The sequence below is a fragment of the Anopheles ziemanni genome, chromosome 2 (genome assembly GCF_943734765.1).
Source record: "Anopheles ziemanni chromosome 2, idAnoZiCoDA_A2_x.2, whole genome shotgun sequence".
Classification (NCBI taxonomy): Eukaryota; Metazoa; Arthropoda; class Insecta; order Diptera; family Culicidae; genus Anopheles; species Anopheles ziemanni.
The window spans coordinates 41,126,477-41,152,455 of NC_080705.1; the positions used below are offsets into that span (position 1 = coordinate 41,126,477).

A 25,979-nucleotide genomic window follows, 5' to 3' on the forward strand; every position below is an offset into this window, starting at 1 on the left:
TATAGTACAGTTTTGTCTTAAAAAAATTAAGTCGTTTAGCAGTTAGGTATTCTGAATTTAACCCGTGCAGCAGTTTTTTTCCCGCGGTCACCATTAGGGGTAGCGAAAGGAGAACTGCGTCTAGATTGTATCTATAGGTTCCTCAACGTTTCTGACCATATGAAAGCGAACTAGTTGAATCTTTTGTCAGTTAAAATAAATTTGTAAAATACTTTTCCGGAAAATGGGAGCTGGATAAAACACAATAAAGCCGTGCGCACAATAAATAAAAACTTCTTTTTGCGTGAAAAGAGGAAGTCGTCGAGTTCGTTACCTACATTCCTAAATGGTCGTTGAGCTTAAAAGTATGAGTTTGAATCATTTACAGTTTCACTGCACACTCGCACACATGCTTCCTCTTGATCTTGATTTGTTCGTTAAACGGTTATTGCCAGAAGGGTATTAACGAAAAGAATGGTTAGATGAAGCAGAATCCTGTGTATGATTCGTTCTTGAACGACATCTGCCGATGGACAGTGTGCGGTTAGTGGTTGCTTTGTAAAAACATATTAAATACTTGCTGCTAAAAATACTATGGTGTCCCTCTAAAGGTTCCATTGTTACGGACAGTCGTAGTGGAACCAATCACTCAACCATACCTAAATGGCGACCGGCTATCGATCGCGCCTATGATGTTCATGCAAGTGATCGTCGAACATTAGCTTGGACTTCCAGGATCCAGGATCCACCCACCGTGCGCTAGTTATTTCCTACGCGAATCCTCCGCTTGGTTTCTTGACCTGCGGGAAGAACGCTTCGATTGGCAGGATGGGATCTTCAGTGGCGAGTGTAAAGTAGCCCGGCACCTTCCTCGACAGGAGCCCTTTGTTGACGGACTTGAAGCTACCCCGATCCTTGCTACCTGTGCCGGACAGCGTCAGCTCGACCACCCGCTTCGAGTAATCCGATGACGCACTGTTCAGATCGTAATCGGCATTGTTGGACGAAGCGGAAGAGGAGGCGGACGTAGTGTCCTTTGGTGATATTTTCATGATAGCAGTCTCGTGGTGCCGGTAACCTTCGGTCGTGCTAGCACGCACCGGTGACTCTTCCGCGACTGCTCCACCGTACCGGTTTGAGCCAGTCTCGAAGCCACCGACACTCGCATCACCAATCGTTCCCAAATCATCAATCGGTCGGCTCTGCTCGGCGGAGGAGGAAATCGACGATAGGACGCTGTTTTGATCCACCGATGGATCGGCCACATCATCCATCTTCAGCACTCCTCCGGCATCCTCGGACGTGGCCGCTGCACCCGTCGCTGAAACCGATTGTTCCATCTCTTTCTTTCGATTGTAGTTCTGGATGCGTTGCCTTAGGGTGATCTTTGGCGGACGTCGGTTGATTAACGATGCGGTCGTGTTGAACGCCGATCCGGCAAGCGTGCGGTTCGCGGCGACCGCCTGATCGTAGGCCGTTTTGGTGCGGCCACGGTTTGCCGCTGCTCCCGACGTTTGCCCGCCGCGTGTGTTGGTCGCCGACGATGTCACTGAGGGTACTTCGGTGGATGGTTTCTTCACCGTAAACCTGTTGTACGTACGCGTGCCATGTGGCCGGAAGGAGCTTCGCGTGGTCGTTTCGTTAGTGGACTTTTCTGTCGTCGCTCCGCCGGTACCGGTGGGAACGATTTCATTCGCTTCCACGTTCGTCTTATTGAGGCGTGCGTTGAGCAGGAAGCGATTTCTCGTTGGGAATCGTAGCTTTGGTGCCGTGGTCGTCTCCAGGAGATCACCACCAGCCGGCGAGCCCACTGTGCTGATGGGAGTGGCCGTGCTGGCCACCGTACGGTTCAGCTTGTTCCGGTACTCCTTGATGCTGAACCGTGGTCGATCTCCACGGGTTCGATTTTGCTGCGGTTGTTGCTGTTGCTGCTGTCCATCGGAGAAGTTTGCGCCCGATTCGTCGGAATTGAAGACGGCCGCAGCATCGGTTGATGTTGTGACCGTGGATGCAATCGTTGGCGGGCGGTTCTGAAGGCGCGAGTTTACCTTCACCGCCGGTGCCGGATCGGCAGTGTCTTCCTGGGAGTCTTTCGGTTGCTTCGGCTGTGGTGCTGGTCGGTATCGTGAACGGAAACCTCCACCAATGGCCGGAGCGGACGAAGCTAGCTGTTCACCAAGTGCACCCACCGTGGACGACGTCGAGGTGGTTGTGGTGGTCGTCGACGTTGTCGTTACAGCCGGTGTGGAAAGCGATGGTTCCGTCTGTTCCGGCTGAGCGAGCCTATCCTCTTCCCGCTGGCTAAGCACGTTAAATCGGTTCCGGGTAAAGTGTGGCTTTTTGCGGAACTTTTTCACCGGCCCATCCAACTCCTCACTCGAAACGAACGATGGCAATGGAGGTGGGGTCGGTAGCAATGTAGTGACGGAAGCTGCCGGTTCCGTTTCGACCGGCGGTGGAACGGTGGTGATCGGTTTCGGGCGGAATCGGATACGGTTGCGATTACGATTGTCGATCGTGTTGGTGGTGGATTCGGTGGACTCCTGCTCGACCACCGTCGTATACTCCGTCGTTGTGCTACTCTGCGGAGGTTTCGGACGTCGTCTCCTCTGCTGGCCAGCGCCATTTTTCGATCCACTTCCCCGGGTTGGTGCGATCGTCGTAACCACTGGCTGAATTGGTGACTCTTCCGAGCCAAAGAACGGCCCAATCGTGACGATCTCCAGCTGCAGATCGTCCTGGCGGTTCTCCTCCTCCGCGTCGGTCGTGTACTTGTACTTGTTTTTCGACTTCGGAGGAATCAACGTTGGATCGGCGATCGCGTCTTCGATCGTGAAGAAGCTGTGCGTAACGATCGGTTCCTCCGTGGATTGGTCCCAGGGTGAGTTGGTCGAGACGGAGAAGGAGCCCGAGCCGACGGCGGTGTTTGTCGTTGGGGTTGTGGTGGCCGTAGCCGAGGGCCGGCGGTTCGGTGGCAATCCAGTGTACGCCGGGTGCATCAGCTTGTGCTTTTTGTATTCACTTTCGGCCGGTCGGAAGAGATTCTTAAAGACGTTCGGCTTCTCCGTGGTGAGATACTTCTCTCGCGTAATCCACCCACCATCTCCTAGCTCGTTCAGGGGGGTGACCAGTATCGGTGGCGACTGTTGGTGATGGTTTGGGAACGACTGGTGCTCGCCTAGGAACGGCTGCTGTTGCCTGTGCTGCTGCTGCTGCTGGTTGTAGTGATGCTGGCTGTAGTACTGTTGCCTTGGAAGAGTCGTGGCGGTGGGAAACTGTGTCGTTGTGGTGGTCGTGCTGGCCGTCGTCGAGACGGAACCACCGGCACTGGTGGTGGATACCGATAGCGAAATCGGCGTTGGACGAGGGAACTCGTAGCTAAAGCGATTCGCATCCTGCAGTGGTGAGTGCGGATTGATGTTGTACTTGTTGAGGATCTCAATTGGATCCTTACTCGGCGAACTCTCGGCGAGATGGTTCAAAACCGTCGGAAGGAATGCTTGCTGGGTGCTCGGAGGCGGTGGAACGAGGTTTTTGCTGTACTCGTCGTGAATTTCGTTGAACTGGGCGGACAGCTGCTTGCCTGGTGCTTCCTTGAACTTGACGATTTCGTACGGTTTATGCTCGATCGGAAGCGGTTGCTGGGTACTGTAGGTATTGAACGAACCACCACTGAAGATCTGGCCGCCAAATGCATTGCTCAACGATTCACGGTCGGACTGATGGGACTGCTGGAATTGGGCCGGCGAGAAAGAATGCTTCGACGATGACGACGACGAGGAAGAGGACGATGAAGAAGATGGCGCTCCTGACGAACCTTGCGAAGACAGTGGCGGTGCCGGGTGTTGCGTCTTGAGATTGAAGTTGTTATACTTATTGCCAGCGATGTAGGACGTACTTTGCTGCTGCTGTTGGACCTGCTGGAAAAAGGGTGTCAGCACACTCGGTGGAAGGTGCGGGAACAGTGGCGTCGAGTCGATTCCAGCGGCACCCTTCGTCAGCTCCTTTTCTGCCGACGACGGTGTGACGTACTTTTTCGGGAAATCGGGCAAATCGCCCGGGATTTGGTTGAAGTGCGGGAATGGGAATTTACCACCGCCGTTTGATTGCGGCAATTGCTGCTGCTGCTGCTGCTGCTGTTGGATGTAGTTAAGCTTTTTGAACTGCGTAACACTCGGAGTGTATCCTGGGCCGTTGAAGAAGCTCTTCAGGGTTTGCGAGTCGAAGGTCGGCACACCGGAGGAGCCCAGCTGGGTGAGAAACTTCGTCTTGGAGGGCTGCAAAGCAGCGGGTGATTGGCCAAACTGGATGTAAGTTCCGTACAGGTGGTTCGGGTTAATGAAATGCTCCAGCCGGTTCGAGCTGGTGGCGACTGGTTGTTTCTGCCGGAACCCGGTGATGGCCATGTGCGACTGCAGCTTGTTCATGACCGGATGTGGTTTGAGCGTCGACTTTTGAACGATCGCTGGTACACTGTCCCTGGAAAAAGAATACACAAAAAGTTTCGCTAGATTTAATAATTTTCCTAATTTAATTTTTGTTCTAGAGTCGTACCTAAATTGTCCGTTGAACTTGGCGGACTTTACACCGACCGCACCGTGGGATGAAATGGAGGCAGTTATCTTGGGCGTCGAGCTATGCACCATGTTGAGGGTCGTAATTTGATCAGACTTGACGAACGGTTTCGAGGGCGGCAGCGGTTGCTGTTGTTTGTGTGGTGGACCCTGAGGGTACATCGTCTGGTGCAAAAGTGACGTCGTCATGTACTTCGGTACGGCGGGCGTGTGCCCGTAGGACGGTCCCTGGCTGTGCACCACGTTACTGCTGTGCTGGTGAACCACTGGCCCCGGGCCCGGTGCCTGCTGGTGCGTCGTGATCTGCACCTTCATGCCGTTCGGTGGATGCTGGTTGTACTGGGTGATCGGTTGGTTGAACTGCTTCAGGATCTGCGCATTGTGCTGTGCGATGTGAACCAGTTCGTCCTTGCTCGTCGTATCGAAGCTGGCTACGCTGATCAGCTGTTGCTGCGGTTGCTGCAGCTGCTGCTGGGGCACATGGTACGGTATCGGTCGCCATGGTACCTGCAGAAAAACGTTTGCATGGAGAATTAATATACAGAAAGATCAGTTTCATTTGAAGATCGATGGTCACATCGATTACTTAAATATTTTTTTCATTTTCGTTTCATATGGAGAACATAATATAGCCTTTGACATTCAGTTTAATTTAATAATTTCAATTCCCGATTACGAAATTAAAAGAGAAATCATCGAATAGGAAACGAGCTACGCAACAAGGGTATGTTACTCTTATTGCAATCGTAAACACGCGGTTTGCTGTTTTTCATTCTACTAGACTAGTCTACTAGAGTATCAAGGTCCAATGCACGATGTAAACATGGTTTTTTTTAAATTTACACAAATTTATTTTTTATTAATTTTGATCAAGTCTGAAAAAATACAGTAGACTCCCGATTATCCAGGGTTACACTATTCCTATACTATGCGGGTGGCCCGCTTTTTTACTGTTGCGCGGAAGATTAGTGCTTATATGATGTACGGAATTTTGTCTTCGCAGAAGACAACGGACGAAAATTCCTTATAATGATTGTGTGGGTAATAACTATTGGAACTACATTCCTCTAAGCCCGTATGCTTTTTAAATATATTATTTTATTGTCCACAAAATTTGCAGTTTTTAGTTACCATATCATCTAACATTGTGATAATCGCTAGATTACTGTACTTGGATAATGCGGATAACATAAAACAATTTTTGTAACACTCTGACAATGTTTTAAGTACAGAAACATGATTATGCATATTCATATGCGGGATAAGCGTAATCGAAAATAAGCAAAACACTTTTAAAAGCTCAAGTAAACCATTTAGCGCTGTTATTGAATATTACCCGGATTCAACTGTTTATCGATGACAAAGCTCCCAATGTTAGGAAGTTTCAAATCAGCACTAATTATGGTGTTATTTAGACGGCATACATAAAAGCTCCAAATGTTTCGCCAAACGAAAGTGAAAAAGAAAGTGAAACGGTTTCGATCCGCTAGGGCCTTCAATCACGTAGGTGGTCAGCAAAGTGCCAAGGAAAACTGTTCCCCTACAACAGAACTCGACCCGGAAGTCTCTGTGCCCGCACGTACCATGGAACGAAATTCGATGCGCATCGCCAACGACGTGCCAAGACGCACGTGATATTGTGTACGTACCGTTGGAAATCGTTGGACAGGAAAAAAAAAACTGGTAAAAGTAAAACAATCTTCCACAAATTACCGTACAACAAATTGATAATGATCGCTTTCGATACGGAAGATCCGTTTGGAGCGGTGGAGTAGATGTAAAGCACAAGCCTATGAGGTTGAAAGGTTTGGGGTGTAAATGGTTCACCTCAAGGGAGAAGATAATGCTGTGTTAATTTTAATTATACACAAAAAAAACTGAAACGATTATGGATGAAACGAACCGTGAAACCATTGCCTGGTGGACAATGTGCGTGCATTTGACCCGTAACACTAGGTGCTATTTTTTTCCGGTCAGTAGGCAGTAGATTGAAGGTGTTGGGTGAAGAATTTATTTGATCGTAGAAAATTCAATACAATTGTTTTATATGTTTTCTTTTATCATTTTATTTTAGTTTTAGCTGGATCTTCGGCCAAGATGCTCCTGAAAATTTTATTGGAAAATAAAAATGTGTATTGGATAGCTCGCCTGCAGAAAACAAGTGTTCGTGCTAAGCAATTAGGAATGTTGTGCACGCGACCAAAGAAACCAGCCGCTTTTAGGTTATTATAAAGCAATTGATGGTCATGATCAAACGGATCGCGATACGCTATCGCCATTCAGGTTGGTACGAAATGAAATCGTTAACATAATCCGACACGTCTGCACGCAATGCGGATGATATTCATATTCATGTGTTGCGTTTTCACGCATGAAACACTTCTGTCCCGCCCTGTAAATATGTATATGCTATTAGAAGAAGTACACCTAGCAGCTATGTTTCCACCGGATCAAACTGTTTGCACTCTCATGTCAACCAACATCGGTTTTAAGCCATCGTTTGGGAAGAAAGCTAAATTGTTATTTTGTTATTGTGAGATGCTGCGCTGCACTTGTTTCCAATGATTTTCCATTTTTACTCGATGCCTTGACGCGTTCGGTGAAATTATACTGAGGCATGTATTTCTCTTTCCATCGGCGATCGATTTGCGACTAGCTGTTAGCTTCTCGTGGTAATCAGACTGTGTAATTGAATCACGCTTTAGCTTTGCGACTGCCTTTTCCCGACGATTACCCTTCGGTTTCACCGTTTCCACCATTCCATTTTCTAACGTGTTTTAATGCAATGCAGATCATGCCTCTAATTTCACTTAATCTTTGGTAGTAAGCTGATTGCGTTTTCGAATAATCATGCAAATTCTCGCAAGTTAGGGAAGCCTTTATATTGCACCGATCCAGATTTTTTCCCGATTTTACCTGGATTTACATTCTTATCTATTTATTTTATTCTTTGAATTCACTTTTTCATGTTATTGTTTTTGTTTGTCAGTTTGGCTAAATTATTCGCTATCCGTTTATGCCTCGTTAGTGGTGAACAAAATTTAATTCTTAAAAAAATCGACTAAATATATTCACGAAATGAAGCTCGCTCACAAAAAAATAGATTTCAACTTCGGGAAATTCTGAAATCAATTAAAAACAACAGTAGAAAAAAGTAGTTCTCGCGTGTAACACACCTTCTAATTTCAAACAAATAGTTGTGGACTGTGAAGCAAAAGTATTAATTGTGAACAGTAGACGCAAAAATAGAGTTAATTAGAAATTTTTAATTTTAAATACGGCAATTATTATTTTAAACGCTGCTTATAAAGAGTGTATAATTCTTTAGAATACTGCCAATCAAATAAATAGTCGAAAAAGTTGTCCAAAGATCTGCGGATCGTTCGGCAACAGAAGACTTGTGGCAATTCCCAACAGACATCTCATCTTCAAAATCGTCTTTAGGCGTACTAAAGTATGTCAATAGAACAATTACATTTGTTAAACATACTAATACGATCCTCCAAGAACCAACCCCAATGAATAGTTAGCTGTTTTGGGGTAGCTAAAGCTCGGGACAAGTTTATTCTTGGACGTAGTTTTAAAAGAGAAACGAGAAAAATAAATACACGCGACGCTCGGCTTTTGCAGTCGGCAACTGTTTTTTCGTAACAACAATGTGAACACAATTTCCCACACTGGGGTTGGAAAGCATTTGAGCTAGTTAAGTTCTCGGGCTAGCCCGTTTCCTTTCCCGCTAATCAAACAACATTAGAATGACTGGGTACAGATGAGCACGATAAGATCTGAAATTGGGCGGAATAATTTAATAGTGAAGTGGTCGGATATCGCCGGTCTGTAATCAACCGGCATTAGACCATAACAACAACCAAAGAAAAAAAAACCCAGAAATGCACCATTTTCCATTTTGTTCGTTCCCGGGTTCGTGTGGGTCACATGATGGTGAAACAACAAAAAAAAAAAAAAAGAGTTGAGATATTTGAACTGCGGAACTTTAAGTAATCGTGATGAATAATAGATGGGTAAGATAGGGAACTATTTCAATTAGCTTTATACACGGGTTTTTCTCGCTCTCTTTCTTTTTAGCTCTCAACAAGGGTTTCGTGACGAAAATTATCATCTCAGTTTAATTTTTTTGCTGAACGAAAACATTTCACCAGCCGGCAAATGAAGATGTCATCACTAGAAGTGGAGCGCATTTGATTTTGTGAAAAAAAATCCGCAACTCTTTCGACCATTTGAATGTAAGGTAGGTTGCAAAATGGCCAGTGACCCACTTCATCATAGGAATTAAATTTAATTATAAAACGAGCATGGAATAGTTTCAATTCGTACGCGGCTTGCGGCGGCCTGCCGCGTGCCCCGTCGAGTTTGATTCTCGCTCTCTACCATAATGATAAACGTTGGATAGAAATTCGATAATGATAAACATAGGTGGCTACCGCGGTGGGCTCGCCGGTTTTGAATGAATTTCCATCCCTTTCGGGCATTTTTTGATCTGCCTCTGGCCGAGTAGCTTCCGCGGACATTTGAAAGGTTATCATTAGGGAATCCGTGACGCCCGGCCGTTTCAACGCAAACATCAATCATCTGTCATCACCTGGCCTCGGCCCGAAGGCGAAGGCCTACAGGCAAACGGCCTCGAGTGGCTGTTCGCGTTCAAGTTCATCGTCGAACACGCCCGAAAGCTTGAATTCGGGATTCACAAATTACACCAGAATAATCCGGGCGTAAAATGTGGAGCAAGTTCTTTTTTATCCAGATCCAAGTCCGAACGGTCGGCATCGAATTGCAGATTTGCGCTACCATGATATCGAGTCCGCAAAATGACAGGTTTGCTGCCCCGTTCTTCCCCAAGCGACGCCCCCTTTCGGTTCCTCCTGCGGTGGTGGAGTTTGAAACCGAACAGTTTTAGCAATTCGGGGACGGTATTTTCGCCTAGACAGTGAGCGCCTTACGCCGCGTGGGAAGAAGCGTGGCAAATCAGATAGCGTTCGGTTCGAATCTATTCCAAGACACTCCGAGCCGTGTTATCGTGATTTCGGGCGTTTGAATGGCAGCAAAGCAGCAACGGTCGGGTAAGGAATGCGAACGAGAATCAGTTACTGAAGAATGTGGATACCGGATGATTCCGGTCGAGCATTGCCCAGGGAAGGAGAGCGCGTGTCGATTACCAGCGATCGTTATCGTTCGGCTTGCACAAAAGAGTCGTGTGTTTGACTAGACGGCTGACGACTGAAGGATTTATTGACCGTGAACTGTGCTTGATGGCTAACTTGAGCTTGCAATCAGAGTTTGTCGCTTGTAAGGTTCTAAACGGATCTAACAGTTCGTGATGGATTGATTGATCGTTATCGGAGATTTTGTGCGCTTTTGTGATTTGGGTCATGAATATTCTGTTATAATTATTCTTATGGAAACTGATCACTTTGTGGGTAGAATTTGGAATTTATAAAAATACGGTACATTATGTAAACTATTTTAGTTTATGATCGATTCCTGTTCTTTTATACATTATAAATGTTATTTAACCGTAAAACAACAGTTGTAGGTACGTCTTTCTCCTTAGTGCGTGTTGATTTCCTTTCCCGCAAGTTGTTTTTCAATCTTGATTCCTACAGATTAATTTAAAAAATCCTTAATTCCCTCTGTTTATAATGCGTGTTACTTAACTGTAAAACATCAGTTTTAGGTATCGTGTTTCTTCGCTTGTGCATGGTTTCATTTGTTTTCCGCAACGTGCGTTTAGCTACGGACCAGTTCGAATCCCCACAAAGGAATGTACAATCCGTTTCTCATCACATATGAAACAGTACAAATCAAACAGACAGTTCCCCTGCTATCGCTAAGGCGCCGCCGGATGACAATTGCCGGGAAGCGATCGTAAATGAGAAACGGTTCACCAGGAAAACCCTCCGTTTCGCAGGGATTCCAACAAGGCGGACAATGTCAGTATGTTAATAACATATTTATGCAACCTCGTTTTATTTTTGCCACCACTCGCCTTTCTTTGCTATGGCTGGCATACTTTGTCCCCTGGCCCATGGGAAACTATTCCCCGCTTTTTCCCAACCACTCCCGCCACGAATCGGACCCGTTGTGGACACGCGTGAAAGCAAAACCGCGTGCAATCTCGGATCGTTCGGCCACGAATGGGGTGGGAGTTTAGAACCCCTGGCAGAGCCGTTCACTTACGACCTCTTTGTGGTTAACAGTTCCATTTTTTTAAGTTGAAGATGTTGACAAACACGACTTGTCCAGAAGCGACAGTAAAAGTAGTATCGGCAACGAAAACCACCAATGGCCGGTGTTGCTGAGCAGCGAAAAAAAATTGTCACTATCTGAATTGTGCGTGGGATTTGTCTGCTACTTTATCCCATTGGGTCAATGCAAAGCTACCCTCATCGTCAGCTCATTAGTTTTATTGGCATCATAATGCCGCACTTGTCTGCACTTTTATACCCATTCATAAACTGGCCTGAGGTTAATCCAGCGATTAACAAAGGCAAGCCAGAGTACGAACGCACAGTCAACATCATGTAAAAGTGCACTACAAGGGAAAATCTCCGCCCATTATGTTTCTTTCTCGCACGATCGGTCCGCTTAATGCTCCAACTAGGATCGTGGAGGCGAATTGTATTATTTTTGCACAACCATTCTACCCCGATGTGTTTCCACTTTCCACCGGTCGGTCGCGATGTTTGCGTAGGGTAGAAAGTATTGTTTTCGCGTTTAGTGCGATTTCTTTTCGCGCAATGCATAGCGAAAAGGTGTAAACTCATTACCTTCACGATCGCGTGAGTACTTGATGCAAATTGAACGTTTCTTAAGTGCCGATCGGTGGTTTTTAAGTATCGAACCCGTACTTTAGCGCCCCTCGATGACGAAATGTTCATTTGTTTATGGAGCGTCTTTAGTGGACCTTGGTAAACGCGATTAAGTGTAGAACAAACCATTATATTACACAAACAAAATTGATGGTTAAATTATGCACAACATCTAACAACGAAACATTGAGTGTAGTCACATAATAAACCTTAAGTTGATGGTAACATTGCTTCTTAAAAATTCGTGTGTTTATATGTAAAAAAGTTGGTCGAAACATAATCCTCACTCTATCAAGCACTTTTTAACAACTTGCACTAATTTCTACAACCCATTATCGTACATGTTACGGTTACGATACGTACGTGTAAATAAATATGGGAGTAACATAATCTGCCCGAAAGTACCCAAATTACGCGCAGGGCTGTTATTATGCTAAATTACTTCCTCTCGAGTGCATCACGCTCTCGGACTTCATTCGCTGGTTCGTAACAAGAAGCCGCACACGGCGTGGCACACGCTCGCCATTTATGATAATGAGTGGTTCTTTGCATAAGCATTTCTGTACCGCGGTGCTGGGCAGCAGATCTTTTGCATTGGCATGTGCTTCTTTCGACCGGAGTTTCGGTTTCACATTGTTTCTTGCGCGCGGTAAGGGTCAAAAGAAAGTTTGTGCGTGTTTCTGTGGTGTGTTTTGTTGTTTTGCCTAGCATGAAAGTAAAACCAAAACATTATCATTTGCAAGAGGTGGCCAGCATACGTCCTATGCTCATGCAGAGGGTTTTTGCGTAAGATGGCGGAAATGTACATATTTTAGTTGTACAGGAAACGCGTTCATCTTTTTATTATATCACTGATAGTAGTGACGGTAGAGATTGAAATATTGCATATCATTGAAAAGCACCAGCTGCAAGCTGCTCATTTTTTCCCCCTTCGATCATTCACTGAACGACTTTCCATCAAATTGTTCCAAAAGAATAGTTCCACTATTAATCATCTTCACTTCTGCCGAACATTAAACGAATGCTCAACTTCAATCCCGGGGGATAGCTTTGAGAGATCCTATCTAGTGCCAACTCCGGTGGGCGAATGTAAAAGTTTAACCTCCCGATGTCAGCGAGAAGCAGTGGGAACTCTCTCTCTCTCTCTAGAAAATTAATTAAATTCGATGAATTATTCACCTTTCCTCTTCAATGTACAGGTGCACCATGGCTACATGTGGTTTTATGACACCCTTGTGGTAAACTTTTCTAACCGACCTGTAAACAAAATGAAACAAATGGGTTTATGGGACTTGTGCCCTTCTTCCCGGGTGGGTATAACGCACCGGGAGGTTGCCGCACTGTGCCGCCGTACGGAAGAACAATCTCCTCAGTGGCCCACAGCTTGTGAATGTGTGTGTGCGTGATTTTGCTGGAAAATTAGATCAATCTTGTACACCCATTTTGGCAGCTTTCCGGGTCACTTTCGGGCGAGAATGGGTCCGCTCCTTTCCACGTGAGATTGTTGCGATTCGGTGGCGGCCGAAGCAGCAAGGGCTGACCTGGTTTCGTAGATTTCCGCGCACCCAATGGCATCACACGGTATCGGTAATTTGTCATGTCTGTTTTTAATGAATTTATGACCCCAGGGATGGCGAACGAACGGGCAGGTGGATCGAGTTGGATATTTCCCAACTGTCATCCACGTTCCAATTCAGGTTAGTTAAGGAGCAGCAAATCGCTCAGAGGGAAACCAGAAAAATATGTGACTTAAAAAGGTGGTGCGATCACGCCCAAAATGCGCATATTCAAATGTGGGTCAACGTGCGTGCCCAGCGGCCAGTTCTATGGGCAGAAAATGACGGTCTTGAACGCTGATCAATGAGCAAACGGTTCCAGGAAACGGTTTCGGTGACTTCCCCGTTGTGCTGTCAATAAAGCTATTTCCGGGGAAAAATCCGTTCACCCGTGGATCGTGCCGAAAGCGTAACTGATAAACACACGGGCGGGCACTTGGCGGGAAATGGATTAGTCCGCCATCCATGGACGATATTTGTGATTTGACGACTATGGCGACTATTATGGAAGTTGGAAGCATGATCGTTTTCTTCCCAACCGAACCAGCAGGAATTGAATCACCGGCAATGCGAGCATGCAAATGGCAAGATGACACGGAAAGATTGCAACGTTCGTCGGAACGGAACCGGCGACGGATTATGGCTTCCCCGGTCCGGATCGTGAGATGGCGTGCTTTGATGCCATTTGGTGTTGCGGCCGGTAAAAGGCGGGTAGTTTGGGAGTTTTGGTTTTCGATGCACAGATGTGAAAATTAAATTACCGATAAGGAAAGTTATGCGATGCATCGGTAACGTCGTATCCGTCGGCTATTATAGGTTCCGCTGAATGAACTTGATACTCAACAGGGTTTATTTTGTGATGATTATGGATAATTAAAAAAATGTAGATAAATATTGTCATAACATGTATAAATTGATGCCGTATTTCATTGCTTACTCGAATACAACTTCCAGTAGTTGTTTATCCGAGGATCACCTAAAATACTTGTGATGTTGATCTAAGACATACATAGTACCAGTGAGCATATTGTTTAGAGAAGGAATAGTTTATGATACATAACTCGTAGTTTTTGGCATCTTGTAATAGCTAAAAAATCATGTTTTTCCTGCTCTAAAAGCCTTTAATTTTACCAATTAATTTCGAGGAAGTGTTTCGTGTTACCTTCATGCATTAAAAAAGGCTTCTCACAGATTTATAAGAAATGGTTTAACCCTTATTTCGAGTTTCAAAACATTTTTTTTTGTTTTAGTGGTTTATGTCTTGTAACTTTGCTTCTGCTTTCAAACTGTAAAAATTGATGTTTAAATACTTGATTATGTAATTTGCAACAACTTGTAAAACACTGAAATAAGTACACACATATTAGAGCAAAACTAATAAAAATATATAGCAAAAAACTGCAATTTTTTACAAAAATATTTAAGCATAAAGATTTGCAACCGTCTCAAAAAAAAATACTCACGTGTAGGACCTAATTTTTTAAATGATCTTAAACTTTACTCATTAAGAAATAAATAAAAAATAATATAAAACTTGCCTAAGAAAATTAGTTCTTTCTCTAAAGTTTAATGGTACAGTAGTTAGCAAATGTAGAAATGCTACTAAAGTACAGAAGCGATCATCAAAGCCGGCAGAATGACTTTAATCTAAACTGATTGAACATTAAATTCTTGACGAAGGAAAAATAATTCATTATCTCTCGTGGCGAGTAATGAGATGTTGGGATTCAATTAAGCTTAACATGCAATATGCTGCATTCTTTATCTTCTCGAACGAGTTTTAATGTGGGTTTATTGCAATCTAATTAGCTTCGAAGCAAATATTTCACCACTGCCGCCACGATTCCCATCATTTACAGTGATGCGTCCCGTTACCGGTTCTGTACGTTGCTGCTGTTGGGTTCTACGATACTTACTGATAATTCTAGTGCCCTCGGCTCAACATTCTCGCTGTGACCGTGCTGGAAGGTAATTACAGCCAGCCATATTCCTGTGAACGGGAGTGAAAAGATGATTAGAAAATAATCAAATCGGGTTAAATGCACTTATGGGGCTGTCACATTAGGGCAGGAAGAAGATTACCCTGGCGGGAGAAAAGTATTTTTTAGCAGAAAAGTTTTGAAACCACACTGTATCTCTAAGCTTCCCCAGGGAAACTGGTGTGAGTGCTTGGAAGCAATTTTCAATGGCCTCCTTCCCAATCATCTGCTCGTGAGTTTAGAGCCGGATCGAGGGCGTGAGAACTGTCGATAAGCGTCAATGTAGGGCCACCCTCTTCCCGTGTTCGTGTTGATTGGATTTGGCGCATATCCCAAGCAGAGAAGCTTTCTGTTTTGTTTTTATTTTGGCGCCGCGATACAGGAAAAGCTCCCTTCCGTTCCGGGACGTGCCGGTAAGTAAAAACGAATGTAAGTCACACCCTCCCGGTGATAAGCCCTGAGGGTAAACCGTTGAAGGTGGGTCTTCGGGAAAGATTTTGTCCCCTCCCCAAGCACTATAGCACACGGGAGTGGTGACAGGCGGAAACTCGCCCAGAATATGAAAGGGGCACAGTGCATACATTTTCTCCTCCCCAGTTTAGCAGATGACTGCATGGAATGCCGGATCATAATCACATTAATCGCAGCGGGTATCGGCACCCGGATCGGTTCCCGGTGCCACGCGCACACACGGCTGCACCCGAGATCGGTGTCAAATTGATGGCAAATTAGGTGAAGGGTTTGCGGTCCACGAATCGATCCAGCGACGACGACGACGCCAAAGACGTTGATGATGAGTCGATGCTTTTAATTCTCCCATTTCCCGGCACGAAATTGGAGAAAAGGTTGCATGGGTCGTGCGCACCATCTCTGTCCGATCAAATTCACACCACAAAACAAAAAAAGAAATCGAAAAGATCTCAAAAGACTCGAGCGGTAAGCGACGAACCTGCGTCACATGCGGGCTGTCAGTTCGCGGAGGCAATCGGTTAGTCAGTCAGTCGGTTAATGAGCTATCGACGTGTGGCCACGCGATAAACGGTTCCGGCTCTCCGGCTAGCCGACGTTTCTTGTTCGTCAATCAACTGTGGATTGAATGTTTGATTCGATCCATTTAGCACAAGACTGGACCGAACCGATGAAGCAGAAATTGATTAGCGTTTAATATTGAGTTTGAGCTGTGCGGAGCTTGTGGAAGCAAGGTTGATAATGGAACAGTTAGCACACGAGTTAATTAAATATCGGACTGATCAAATGCAGTTATTGTAATCTTGACTTTGATTGAATAACCGCGGACACTCTGGTAAGATAAAAATAGTCCATCTCCCAGCGGTGACGCAATAAACTCCATTAACTCGTGACGCTCGCATTAGCTTCGGTATGCATAACTTAAAGTAGTAGTTTAACATATTTGCAAATTTTTACAGCCTTCGATCGACAGAAACGATAAGGCGAAAACGGTCCGTGGGAGCCAATGGTGGGGGTTCATGGTTTGTGCTTAAATAAAACACCGTTCTAAGTGGATCACCATTCTTCGGCTCCGTGATGGTTAGGTCGAAGAATTTGTGAAAATTATCCCCAACATACCGCACACATTACCATATTAGCATTATTCATCCAGCTAATATGTTTTCCAAAACACTTTGTAAAATAGCGGAACACTGTTATTCTGTCGTTTCCTCGTTATAATCCAGCTGGAAAACAAAAAAAGAAATGCATTCCACCGTACCAAGAAACCCGTCCGAAGGAACGCTAGGAGTATTCGGTAGTGTAATAAATTAGCAAATAAACGTGTCCATTTTGTAACCCTAAAACGGTCAGGACTCCACACTGGAGAAGCGAGAGATGATCGTAAAATCCGCACCGAATAATAATTTCCAAAAATCGCCACCATCTCTCCTTCCCCCCTGGGGCGGGCTGGGGTGCTACTCGTGGCGCATTATCGGCGCCGACCGGTGGTGAGCACGCAGCCATGGAACTCGTCGTTCAGAATTTGTTGAGAACATAATTTGGATGAGAAATAATATCGTCATGGGCTCTCCACCAAGCCCCATCTTCAACATCATGGAAGCCTTGGCGTGTCATCGGTTCGAAGCGTCGGGTGCGGGGAAGAATCAGGCGACCAGACGCAGAATGGCCAATTAAGAACGCTTTACAGCAACGGTGCGCGGGACGAGAACGGGTCGGCCGATTAAGTCATTAATGGATGCCCCCAAACACAGCCACACCAACTTGATGTGTGGGGAAAGAAAGAGTGTTTGGCAGAGCGAGAAACAACTTCACGGGGGGGTCCGGGTTTTTTTCTTGTGTGTGCCGGTGAAAGCATGAGTTATGGAACTGACGATATCCAACACTGATTGGGCGCCGGGTCTCGGTCTTTTTCGGGTAGGAACCATTGGGGAGTCGCTCCCCGGCCGACCGGCGATACAACCGCTGGTCGATGGCCAACCGGATGCTATAAATATTGCTGGTTTGTTCTTGCTCCCCGACCTCGGCCGGTGCCAAAATGGTGAGCGAGGAATCTTAACGAAAGGAATAAAATTTTAGCCTAAACTAATGACTCCATTCCTCTCTGATTTCAGGGGAAAACCGCCTAGGAAGAAAACGGTACATTCGGTGGGATCGGTTCCGACGATGCCAAAACATAGTCTAAACTTTGGAGATTGATACTGGGGCTTCTGGACGTAGTGCACGACTAAAAAAGACTGCCAAGAGATTGTCTACGGTAAATAGAGCCACAATCGTACCACTTCCCGGGCCTTCAGCATCCACCCGGTCTAGTTCTAACAAGCCGAACCACATTGGGTCAGTAGTGTGACGGATCCAGGGAGAAGACCAGAATGTGCCGAGTCACTTGGTCAAGGCCAGTGTTACTTGTCGGGCCGCTCTGGTCTTGGTATGCTGGCTTCAATTAAATGATAAAGAGACTTAAAATACAGTTACTGCGATAGGAAAGGCATGTGCTAGCCTCCCATCGTCCCTCCACTACCACTAACAGGCAATTAACTTCGTGACGATGCCTAACGGGAAACGCGGGACTGGTGGACTTATCGCAAGCCGATGCCTTTAAACACATTACCAGATCCCTATCGTCTCGACATTGTTATAGTTCCCAGCGTTTGATGTACATTCCTTGAGGGTAACCTTTTCCAAAGAACTTGGATGATGATTGGTTACGGCATGGAACGAAGTGGAGCAGTTCGTAGTTAGTTTACCTGGGGAGGCACTTCTAGATCCAATTACTGAGTCGAGTGACTTAAGGGCCGACTAAATGGTTGTACCCACAAACAATCATCCGGATGGACTAGATGATCTTTACGCTGGCGACCTAAACGGACCTACCCAAAGCTACCTTGGGCAGTTTGATGGATGGATAGGCAATGATTTTCTCATTCGCTTCGTCCAAGATCAATATGTTTATTCCATAGAGGGATTTCCAATAAATCACCACCACAATAAACAGCTTCCGGTGGGCCAATGCTTGGAATGGAATATATGATTTGATTTGTCCTACAAATCGAGTAACGGAAACTAATCAGTGGCCAGTCTCTGGAGCGTCTGGAGCGGCAGTGCCTCCACGACGGAAGCTTGTTCCGTGCGCAGGTTGCGCAGAATAAAATGTAGAGCATCGGCTGCAGGCCTCGTGTGAATCTTTACGAGCTTGTTGCGTGCCGCGCGGTACCTTCCTTCGAACGGTATATCCGGAAGGGGGAATCCAATAAATTAGCGTTAAAACAGTCGTTCTTAATTGTTTGCTGGAGCAGCGCTTGCCGGCTCAGGGCGTCCCGGACCATGCGCTCGCAATCTCCAACCCCGGGGAAGCCGAACATACACAAACGTTATAACGGAAAATACGTAAGAGCCAGTGCGGTGCAAGAATATTAATAGGCCACTTTGCACCTTCTCCTCTAAGGTTGGAGTCGGAGAATGGAGTAGTTCCCTGTCTTGGTTCCCTGGTATGGGGAAATGGAGGTGTTCTCAAACTAACACAAAAAAAAAGTTAGCAACATCCAACCGCTGATGCCGATAGAAAAATTGCGTTTCAAACAAACATCGAGCATCGTATACCCAGCTCGCTTGTGAAAAACTTGTTAGACCAGGGTCCCGATCCCATCGGTTCTGATATGTGGCCTGGCACTTCTGGTAGGAAGTGGGTAAAAACTGGGAAACAGGTTGGCCAAACTAGGCCCAACGGGGGAATGCGTTGCAACGGCGGGTGCATTGAAGATCAGACTTGACTGTTGACTTTTCCCTCCCTCCCCATATGATAATCTATTAAACAAGAAGGGACTTCGTGCAGGTGATACTTACGGATGATTAAATTGACGTTGCTTCCGAGCCCCATTTTTCAACCGTACTCATTGACGTGTCGAGGCGCAGATGTTCACTGTTTGCGTACCGATCGATGTTTGTTTTGTCGATCCCGATGTCGGAGGTGCCTTGCTGCGGTATGATTCAAACACTTCACTTATCTAGTGTCGTTGATACTTGTAATATATTTTTTCTCTGCCGTTACTAAACGTTTCTCTTCGTTACAGGACTTTCTCTTGGTGAAAAAAAAAAAGACAACAACCATCAACTAAAGTTATTTCAACCCGTAACTGCCCTTTCCGCGGGGATAGACTGCGCTTTCCCCGTGCACTTTTGCGATCAACAGAAAACGGCAGCGATTGATCGACCTTCGAGCGCGCTCGGCGCCGCTCGGAAACGTCACGGAACTAATTGCTATAATGCTGTAGTACGGCACTTGATTGCGGTTATGGACTCATGTGGACAGAAGCAGTACGCCGCTCAGGTCTGGTAGACACACATTTACCAACCAAACTACAAAATAGATCACCTCCCAATTTCACTGCACTTATCGAAATCACACTCGTTTGGTCAAACTAGGAATGGGGGGGGGGAAACAAGAAAATCACGTCAGAAAACCATCGCTCATCGTTGCTGCGGCTGGACGAAATTGAAAAATAATCACCCGTAATCGATCGGACGGGATCACGCATCGATCACGACTGATCGATTCCGAGGTGATTCTTATCAATTTCACGACCTCCTAAACTTCACTGGTTGTTTGTTTTCCATAAATCCTTTCCGTTATCTCCGTTCGGCGGGGGAAGAGCACTTTCGGGAGCAGGACGGGAACGGGCCGAGTCCCACAAACCCTTAACACAAGCTTTTTCCACCCGACACACTTCACACGAAATCTTGTGGCGCAAATGCACCCGCGCACACACGTCTTTATGGGGCGGAAAAATCGGGTCCGTTAGGGAGATGGTGTTCGTTACGTTTTCAACGACGAGTAGATGCTGGGGTTGTTCCTCCAAAAGGCGCACTTTTCCAACGCCAATGCTGCTGCTGCTGCTACTCTCCGGTGCTGTCGACGGCGGGACGGCTTACTGGCGTATGATGGTCTGGCCAGCCGTAAAACTATGTTAAACCATTTTGTTCCACTACCGCCGCAGCGGCGCACACGGCTTGTGGCTCTTTCTGCGCGAGCATCGCGAGCTTTCCGCACCCGTTTGCCTCCTCCATTCGGCCGCTTGCTGCCCTTTGCTGTTGCACACAATCTTTCCCTACGGCCTACGCGGGCTCTCTTCTCTCTTTCAGCTCGTCTTAAAGACGCACGCATCGCGGTGCTTTCTTTCCATTTCTCCGCCGTTCGCGATGGAGGTTTACTTTCCAGTCTGTGTTTTGCTCTCTTTCTACGCGCGCGTTTTTGCTTTGCTTCGTTCCGATAAACATTTCTTTTCTTGTCTCTCCTATTTTTTTTTTCCTTTCCTCAACACCTCTCCAACTGTTGGGTGGTTTTTATTTTCTTCCTCATTTTGCTTTCTTCTCAGCATACGTCTTTCTTTACGAAGTACCCGCCAAAAAGTTTGCGTCTTGTTTGGTGGCCTGGGGGTGCACGAAGATCGTATGCACTTGCTGCCTGGGTTATAATTGATCTCTAGTACGTGTTTTACGGCTGGTGTTTTCGTTTTCATTCGAAATGGATCCCGTGGTCATGACCGGGGACAGTTATAAATAATCGCTCTTGAAGCAGAGAAATACTGCTTAACCTGCAGTTGCGGTCAGGCAAAACAACATATCGAATTTATGGAACCACAGGAACATTAATAGAATTTGTCATCCTTGCTCATTTTGTCATTGAACAGAGCGAAAAATTTAGTCAAAGTTATAACCTATAAGTGATCTATATGATATTTATTTTCTTCAACTTAATAATAACACCCTTTTGATAGAACACCTCTTTTGATACCCTTTTGATAAAACAATAAACTAAACAGGCATTAGACACTGAGTTATCAAGTTACACGCTATCACCAAAGATTCTTAAAGTATTTAAACAGTGAAGATGGTAATAAGAGTGAGACTTTTATATAAAATCACTTCCCGAGATAATCATTACACTCAAAATAAGAAATACACAGCTAATATCTAAAAACTAGAACAAATTTTTGTAAATCATGTTTTATACCATTAAACTATCTTCTATAATATTCAGACACGGGGAAAAAATCGCCCAGCAAAAGTGAGTTGTAAGCGAATGCAGATCATTGGTGGTTTGTTGTGAAAATATCTCTATTACTTCTTTATTCCCTTTTTGCTCCATTCGCCCGACCATTGCAGGATACGGTGAACGTTATCCACGTGAAGAACGCAACGATAGAGAAGCTGCCGACGAGTGAGGAAGGCACCCGAAGTGGTTTTATGGCCCATTGGCTTATTTTCACCGCCAGTGCTGCGCCCCGATATCGGAGGCTGGCAAAGTCAGCGGGTTGCCGGACGGGCGTGCTGCTGCCTCCCAGTTGGGCACGCGTCTTGGATCGGGTTGGCCGGTCGAACGAACGACTGCCCGGTTTTTTGAACTTGACGCTACTTGACGACAGGTTTCTCTTTCTCTCTCTCTACCGACGGCCGACGGGTGGCGGCCGACTCGGTGTCCCCTTTGCCGGTTGGATCTTGGGAATGCTGCACTTGCTTGGCCACCGGGCCACCCCGTTACCTTATCGTATGTCCCACCGCTTTGGGAAGTTCAAGTTTAACTGGTTCGTTTGTATACGTTTTTTTTTGTTTTGCTTCTCCTCGATGCCGATCGATGCCCTCGGGTTCGATTTGTTTTTCGACCATTCGTGTTCGGGATTTTCTTTCGCGTTTCAAATTTTCTTTTATTATTTTATTTTCACTTGTACTCTTGTTAAATTTTATTTACGCTTTATACTTTCCGCACGTCGATTTTCGAAGATCGTACTGAGTTGAGATATTTTGATGTTTATATTTTTTCCATCTTATTCTTAAATTTCCTTTCATGTGGACCCAACCAATAAAACGAGATAGGCTAGCATATATCGATATCCTAAAATTGCCCACTTAATGCCCGCCGGTGGGAAAATCGCGGCCCGGAACCATTGGGTGCGCGGATTTTATTATCACAATTTCCTGCCTCGAACAGGGCCAGGATGGTTACAAATCGTACTCGCAGTCTCGCTGGTTTCCCATTCACGGCGATCGATTAGGACAGCCAGCAGTGGAAAGTTCTTTCAATCGGGTTGATAGTAAACTTTTACTTTTTATTGACACGCATCGAGTGCGACTATCTGTGCCAGGAAGGGGGAGTGAGAGAGACTAGAAGAGTGTTTAGCTTGGAGATACGAACCGGGAAACCGTTGGAAAGTGTCAGACCGTTGGGTTAATGATCCATTTCTTAGGGGCTTGTGATGTAACAAAGCTCAGGAGAGAGACTTCTATTAAACAAACGAACGTGCGTCCCTTAAAATGAATAATATAGTTTTTTTTTCCAGATTATCTCTAGCTTTATTTATTGTTCAATACAGTTGCCTTCTCCTTTGCTAATATTTTATAGAAGCCACATAGCCTACTACCAATTTATCTGATAATGATATTCTGCTAAGCGATAATTTTTTCGTAGGTATTTTACCTTGTGGTGGTGCGCCTATTTTCCTTAGCGTCCGTTCAAATATTTATCGATCGTTAGGTTCGCGTGCCTTCCGTGCGTTTGATTCTTCTTTTTGCCTCAGCCTCTGCACCATTAGGCCGGCAAATGGACGGCACGGTTTTAATCGCGTACAATGTTAGTGAAGCCCGAAAGGGAGTGAAAGTGAAGAAATTACCCTGCCCTGAAGTTGCGCGCTAGAGCTGAGGGTGATTTTCGTGGTGTTCTTCTTAACCTCCACTCCGATCGATCATTTCACCCAAAATTATGCCCATCGTGGGGATGGGCGGCATGGGCGGAGACGAAGATGAAGGCCGTTACTTGCTTGCTCTGGCGCCTTCTGATACGGATTGACGTAGGCATCATTAAGTTTGCCCCTATACGATTCCATCGATTTGAGGGTTCTCAACTTTTTTTCTATTTAAAAAATTGCTGCTGCTTATATTTATTTTATTTGCATTATGAATCTTCCAATATTTTTGATTTATTTTTTTTTTTTTAGTTAAAGTAAAACCCCTCTTTTGGGACACCATCGCCCAGAGCGGAACTGTATTCTACTGGGGAAACTACAGCCGTTGGATACACCTGGTCTTCTCGTGATCGATAGCTCGCTGTACTTCAGCGCAATTGATGATACTACTCCGCACCTAACCACATATACATTGCCCCAGCTATCGGGTGTAGAAATTATGCTTTCTCCACCACTCCACCAACTGATAAAAACCAGATTTTGCACGAAACACATCTCGCTCTCAGCGTGAAGAGGATGGTGCGAATGGCGCGAAAGTTTACGCCACATAGTTCGCGCTTACGGACGCGGGTGGACGCTCGGGAGACCAAGTTGCCGAACGAAGTGGGGATCGCCCCGATCGCCGATTCGCGTTTGCATGTCGACGAATTCATTGCGCGGAAGAAATCGCACCGAGAAATGCCACTGGCGATCGGTTGTGTTTGTGGCGTGCGCGAAGAAAGTGATCATCATTATACGTACGTGCGGACCCCTCGACAGCATCATCCTTTTTCGATTCCGTTTTTCGATCCACGCCGCCATTGCGCCAGTGACGATCTCGTTTCGATCTCGCTCACGGCGGTGTGATCGGAAAACGTATTGGAAGCAAAAATAGCATAAAGGGGGTTTGCAACAACAGCTCCTTTCGTTTCGCCGGGACGGAGATCCTCTTGCGAGATACTCAAATCACTTGCCACCGCGTTCGATTGACCCAATGACGCCGTGCGATGCAACTGAAGTGTTGTGGAAAAATCCACCAGTTGGGGGGGACCCGAAATGGATCACTGTGCGAGACGACGTGGGATCGATTGGTTATAGCATCTCCACACAGGTGATTATTGTGGTGCTTTGTTCGATGTTCCAAAGGTGATTTTATGTAACGCACATCACTGGCGATGCATTGCGATACATAAGTTGCATTTCTTCAATCGGGTTTCGATTGGCATTGCTTGCCATCTGTTTTTTTACTTGGTTTCCTTGCTCCATCGGGTTGATTTTGGGGGCGCGTTTTTCGGTTTGTTTTGCTTTGGTTATCAGTGGACCAAAAACAAAAAGAAGCAAGAAAATAGTATTTGCGAGCTTGGGAGTGCATTCGACCAAATTGCAGCCGATTGAAGATAATTTTACCGATGCAAATTCGTCTCGGTTTTCGAAGGTTACGAAATAGCTGTAGGGTGGGTGCACTCACCGCCAAACCTTTGCAACATGTGGTGCAGTGAGTTGATTTTGCAGAAACAAGCTGCCGATTGCGGTTTTCGTCCTGGTTTCATTTTTGATCCCGTTTCTATGAAGCTCAAAAAAAAAAAACAAACTTGTTATGCAAGTTTTTGATGATAATTGAACAACATTTATTTATCTGCGTAATCATTTATTTATTCATACACTGGAAAGCTGTTGTTCGCCACTTAGGGCTCACAAGAGAAATCAACTACTTGATGTAGTTCTTTTATTGTTTATGAATGGTAGTTTTCCCATTTTTCTTACTATTATGTGCGCGAACTTTTACGTATTACAAAAATTTTCATGAAATAAGTTTGATTTTATTTAGACCAATCATTTCCTAAAATAAGATAAACTGTAAAGTTCTGGGGTGCTAGTCAGTCTCAGCGTTATCGCGCAAACGCGAGCACTGCTCTCGACTCGTCCTAAAATTTCCTCGCGGCTTATTGTTCAGTGAATTCAGTTTCGCGGTGGGTTGCCCGATTGCCCGAAGGAAACGTCCTTAAACTATGATTCTAGGCTTTGAGGAAGTTTCATAAAGAGTTCAAGTTCGAACCGAGCTGATCGACTTTGAAGGAAAATCAATTTATATCATAAGCTTTCTAAGGAAATCATGCAATGAGTTCAGTTCGAGATCAGTTGTAAAGTTTTTTCATTATTTGAAAATAACATGTTTTTTGTGGGAACGTACTAGTGTAATGAAGTGTCGGGATGGAAATACAGTCGGCTCTCGATAATTCAAACGTTCGATAATTCGAAACTCTCGATAATTCGAAGAATATCAGTAGTCCCTTGGAAAACTCTCACTATTTCGAATAAAAACAATACGATTTGGTACACTCGATAATTCGAAGAAAAATTCAAAGCTAGCAATTCGAAGTAAAATTCAAAGCAAAGCTCAACTCGCAACAAGTTCTGAACAAGTTGAAACGTAATAGAACGCGTCACATTGCGGGTGCCCTATAACACTCTGTTGAACAGGGACGAAGATTTTCGTTCGAATTAGACTACATGGTGTAGACGGGCAGACGGACATATTTGGGGCACACATGCTTTGTAGGAAGGTTCACAAGGAAAAGTGAAGAAAAAACAGTTAGCGAAAACGGTGGGTAAAGGCACAACGTAAATCAATACACGCATACTTATTTCTAGTTCATAACTCAGCAACCGTAGCTGCTTATTTCCTACCACTCTTGATAATTCGAACTCTCGATAAATCGAACTTTTTTCTGGGTCCCTCCAACTTCGAATTATCGAGAGTCGACTGTAGTAGGTTTATTGTTTTCGCCTTTTATACTAGTATTGGTACTATTTACTAATGAACGTGTCCAAGACAAAAGATCCCGCTCCAGAATCCGTATGTTATCCGTAGAATCCACAT

The 25,979-nt window shown here is 45.3% G+C and overlaps 1 protein-coding gene across 1 annotated transcript; it reads right to left on the reverse strand.

Annotated features, from left to right (window-relative positions):
• Positions 1–749: 749 nt before the first annotated feature.
• On the reverse strand, positions 750–19,260 carry LOC131281201 (uncharacterized). The gene is made up of 4 exons (XM_058310460.1): positions 19,227–19,260; positions 14,853–14,926; positions 4,534–5,060; positions 750–4,458 (listed from the first exon to the last, which is right to left on the reverse strand). Exons 1-4 carry the CDS (start codon positions 19,258–19,260, stop codon positions 750–752), a joined length of 4,344 nt encoding a protein of 1,447 aa, XP_058166443.1.
• Between the last annotated feature and the right edge of the window lie 6,719 nt (positions 19,261–25,979).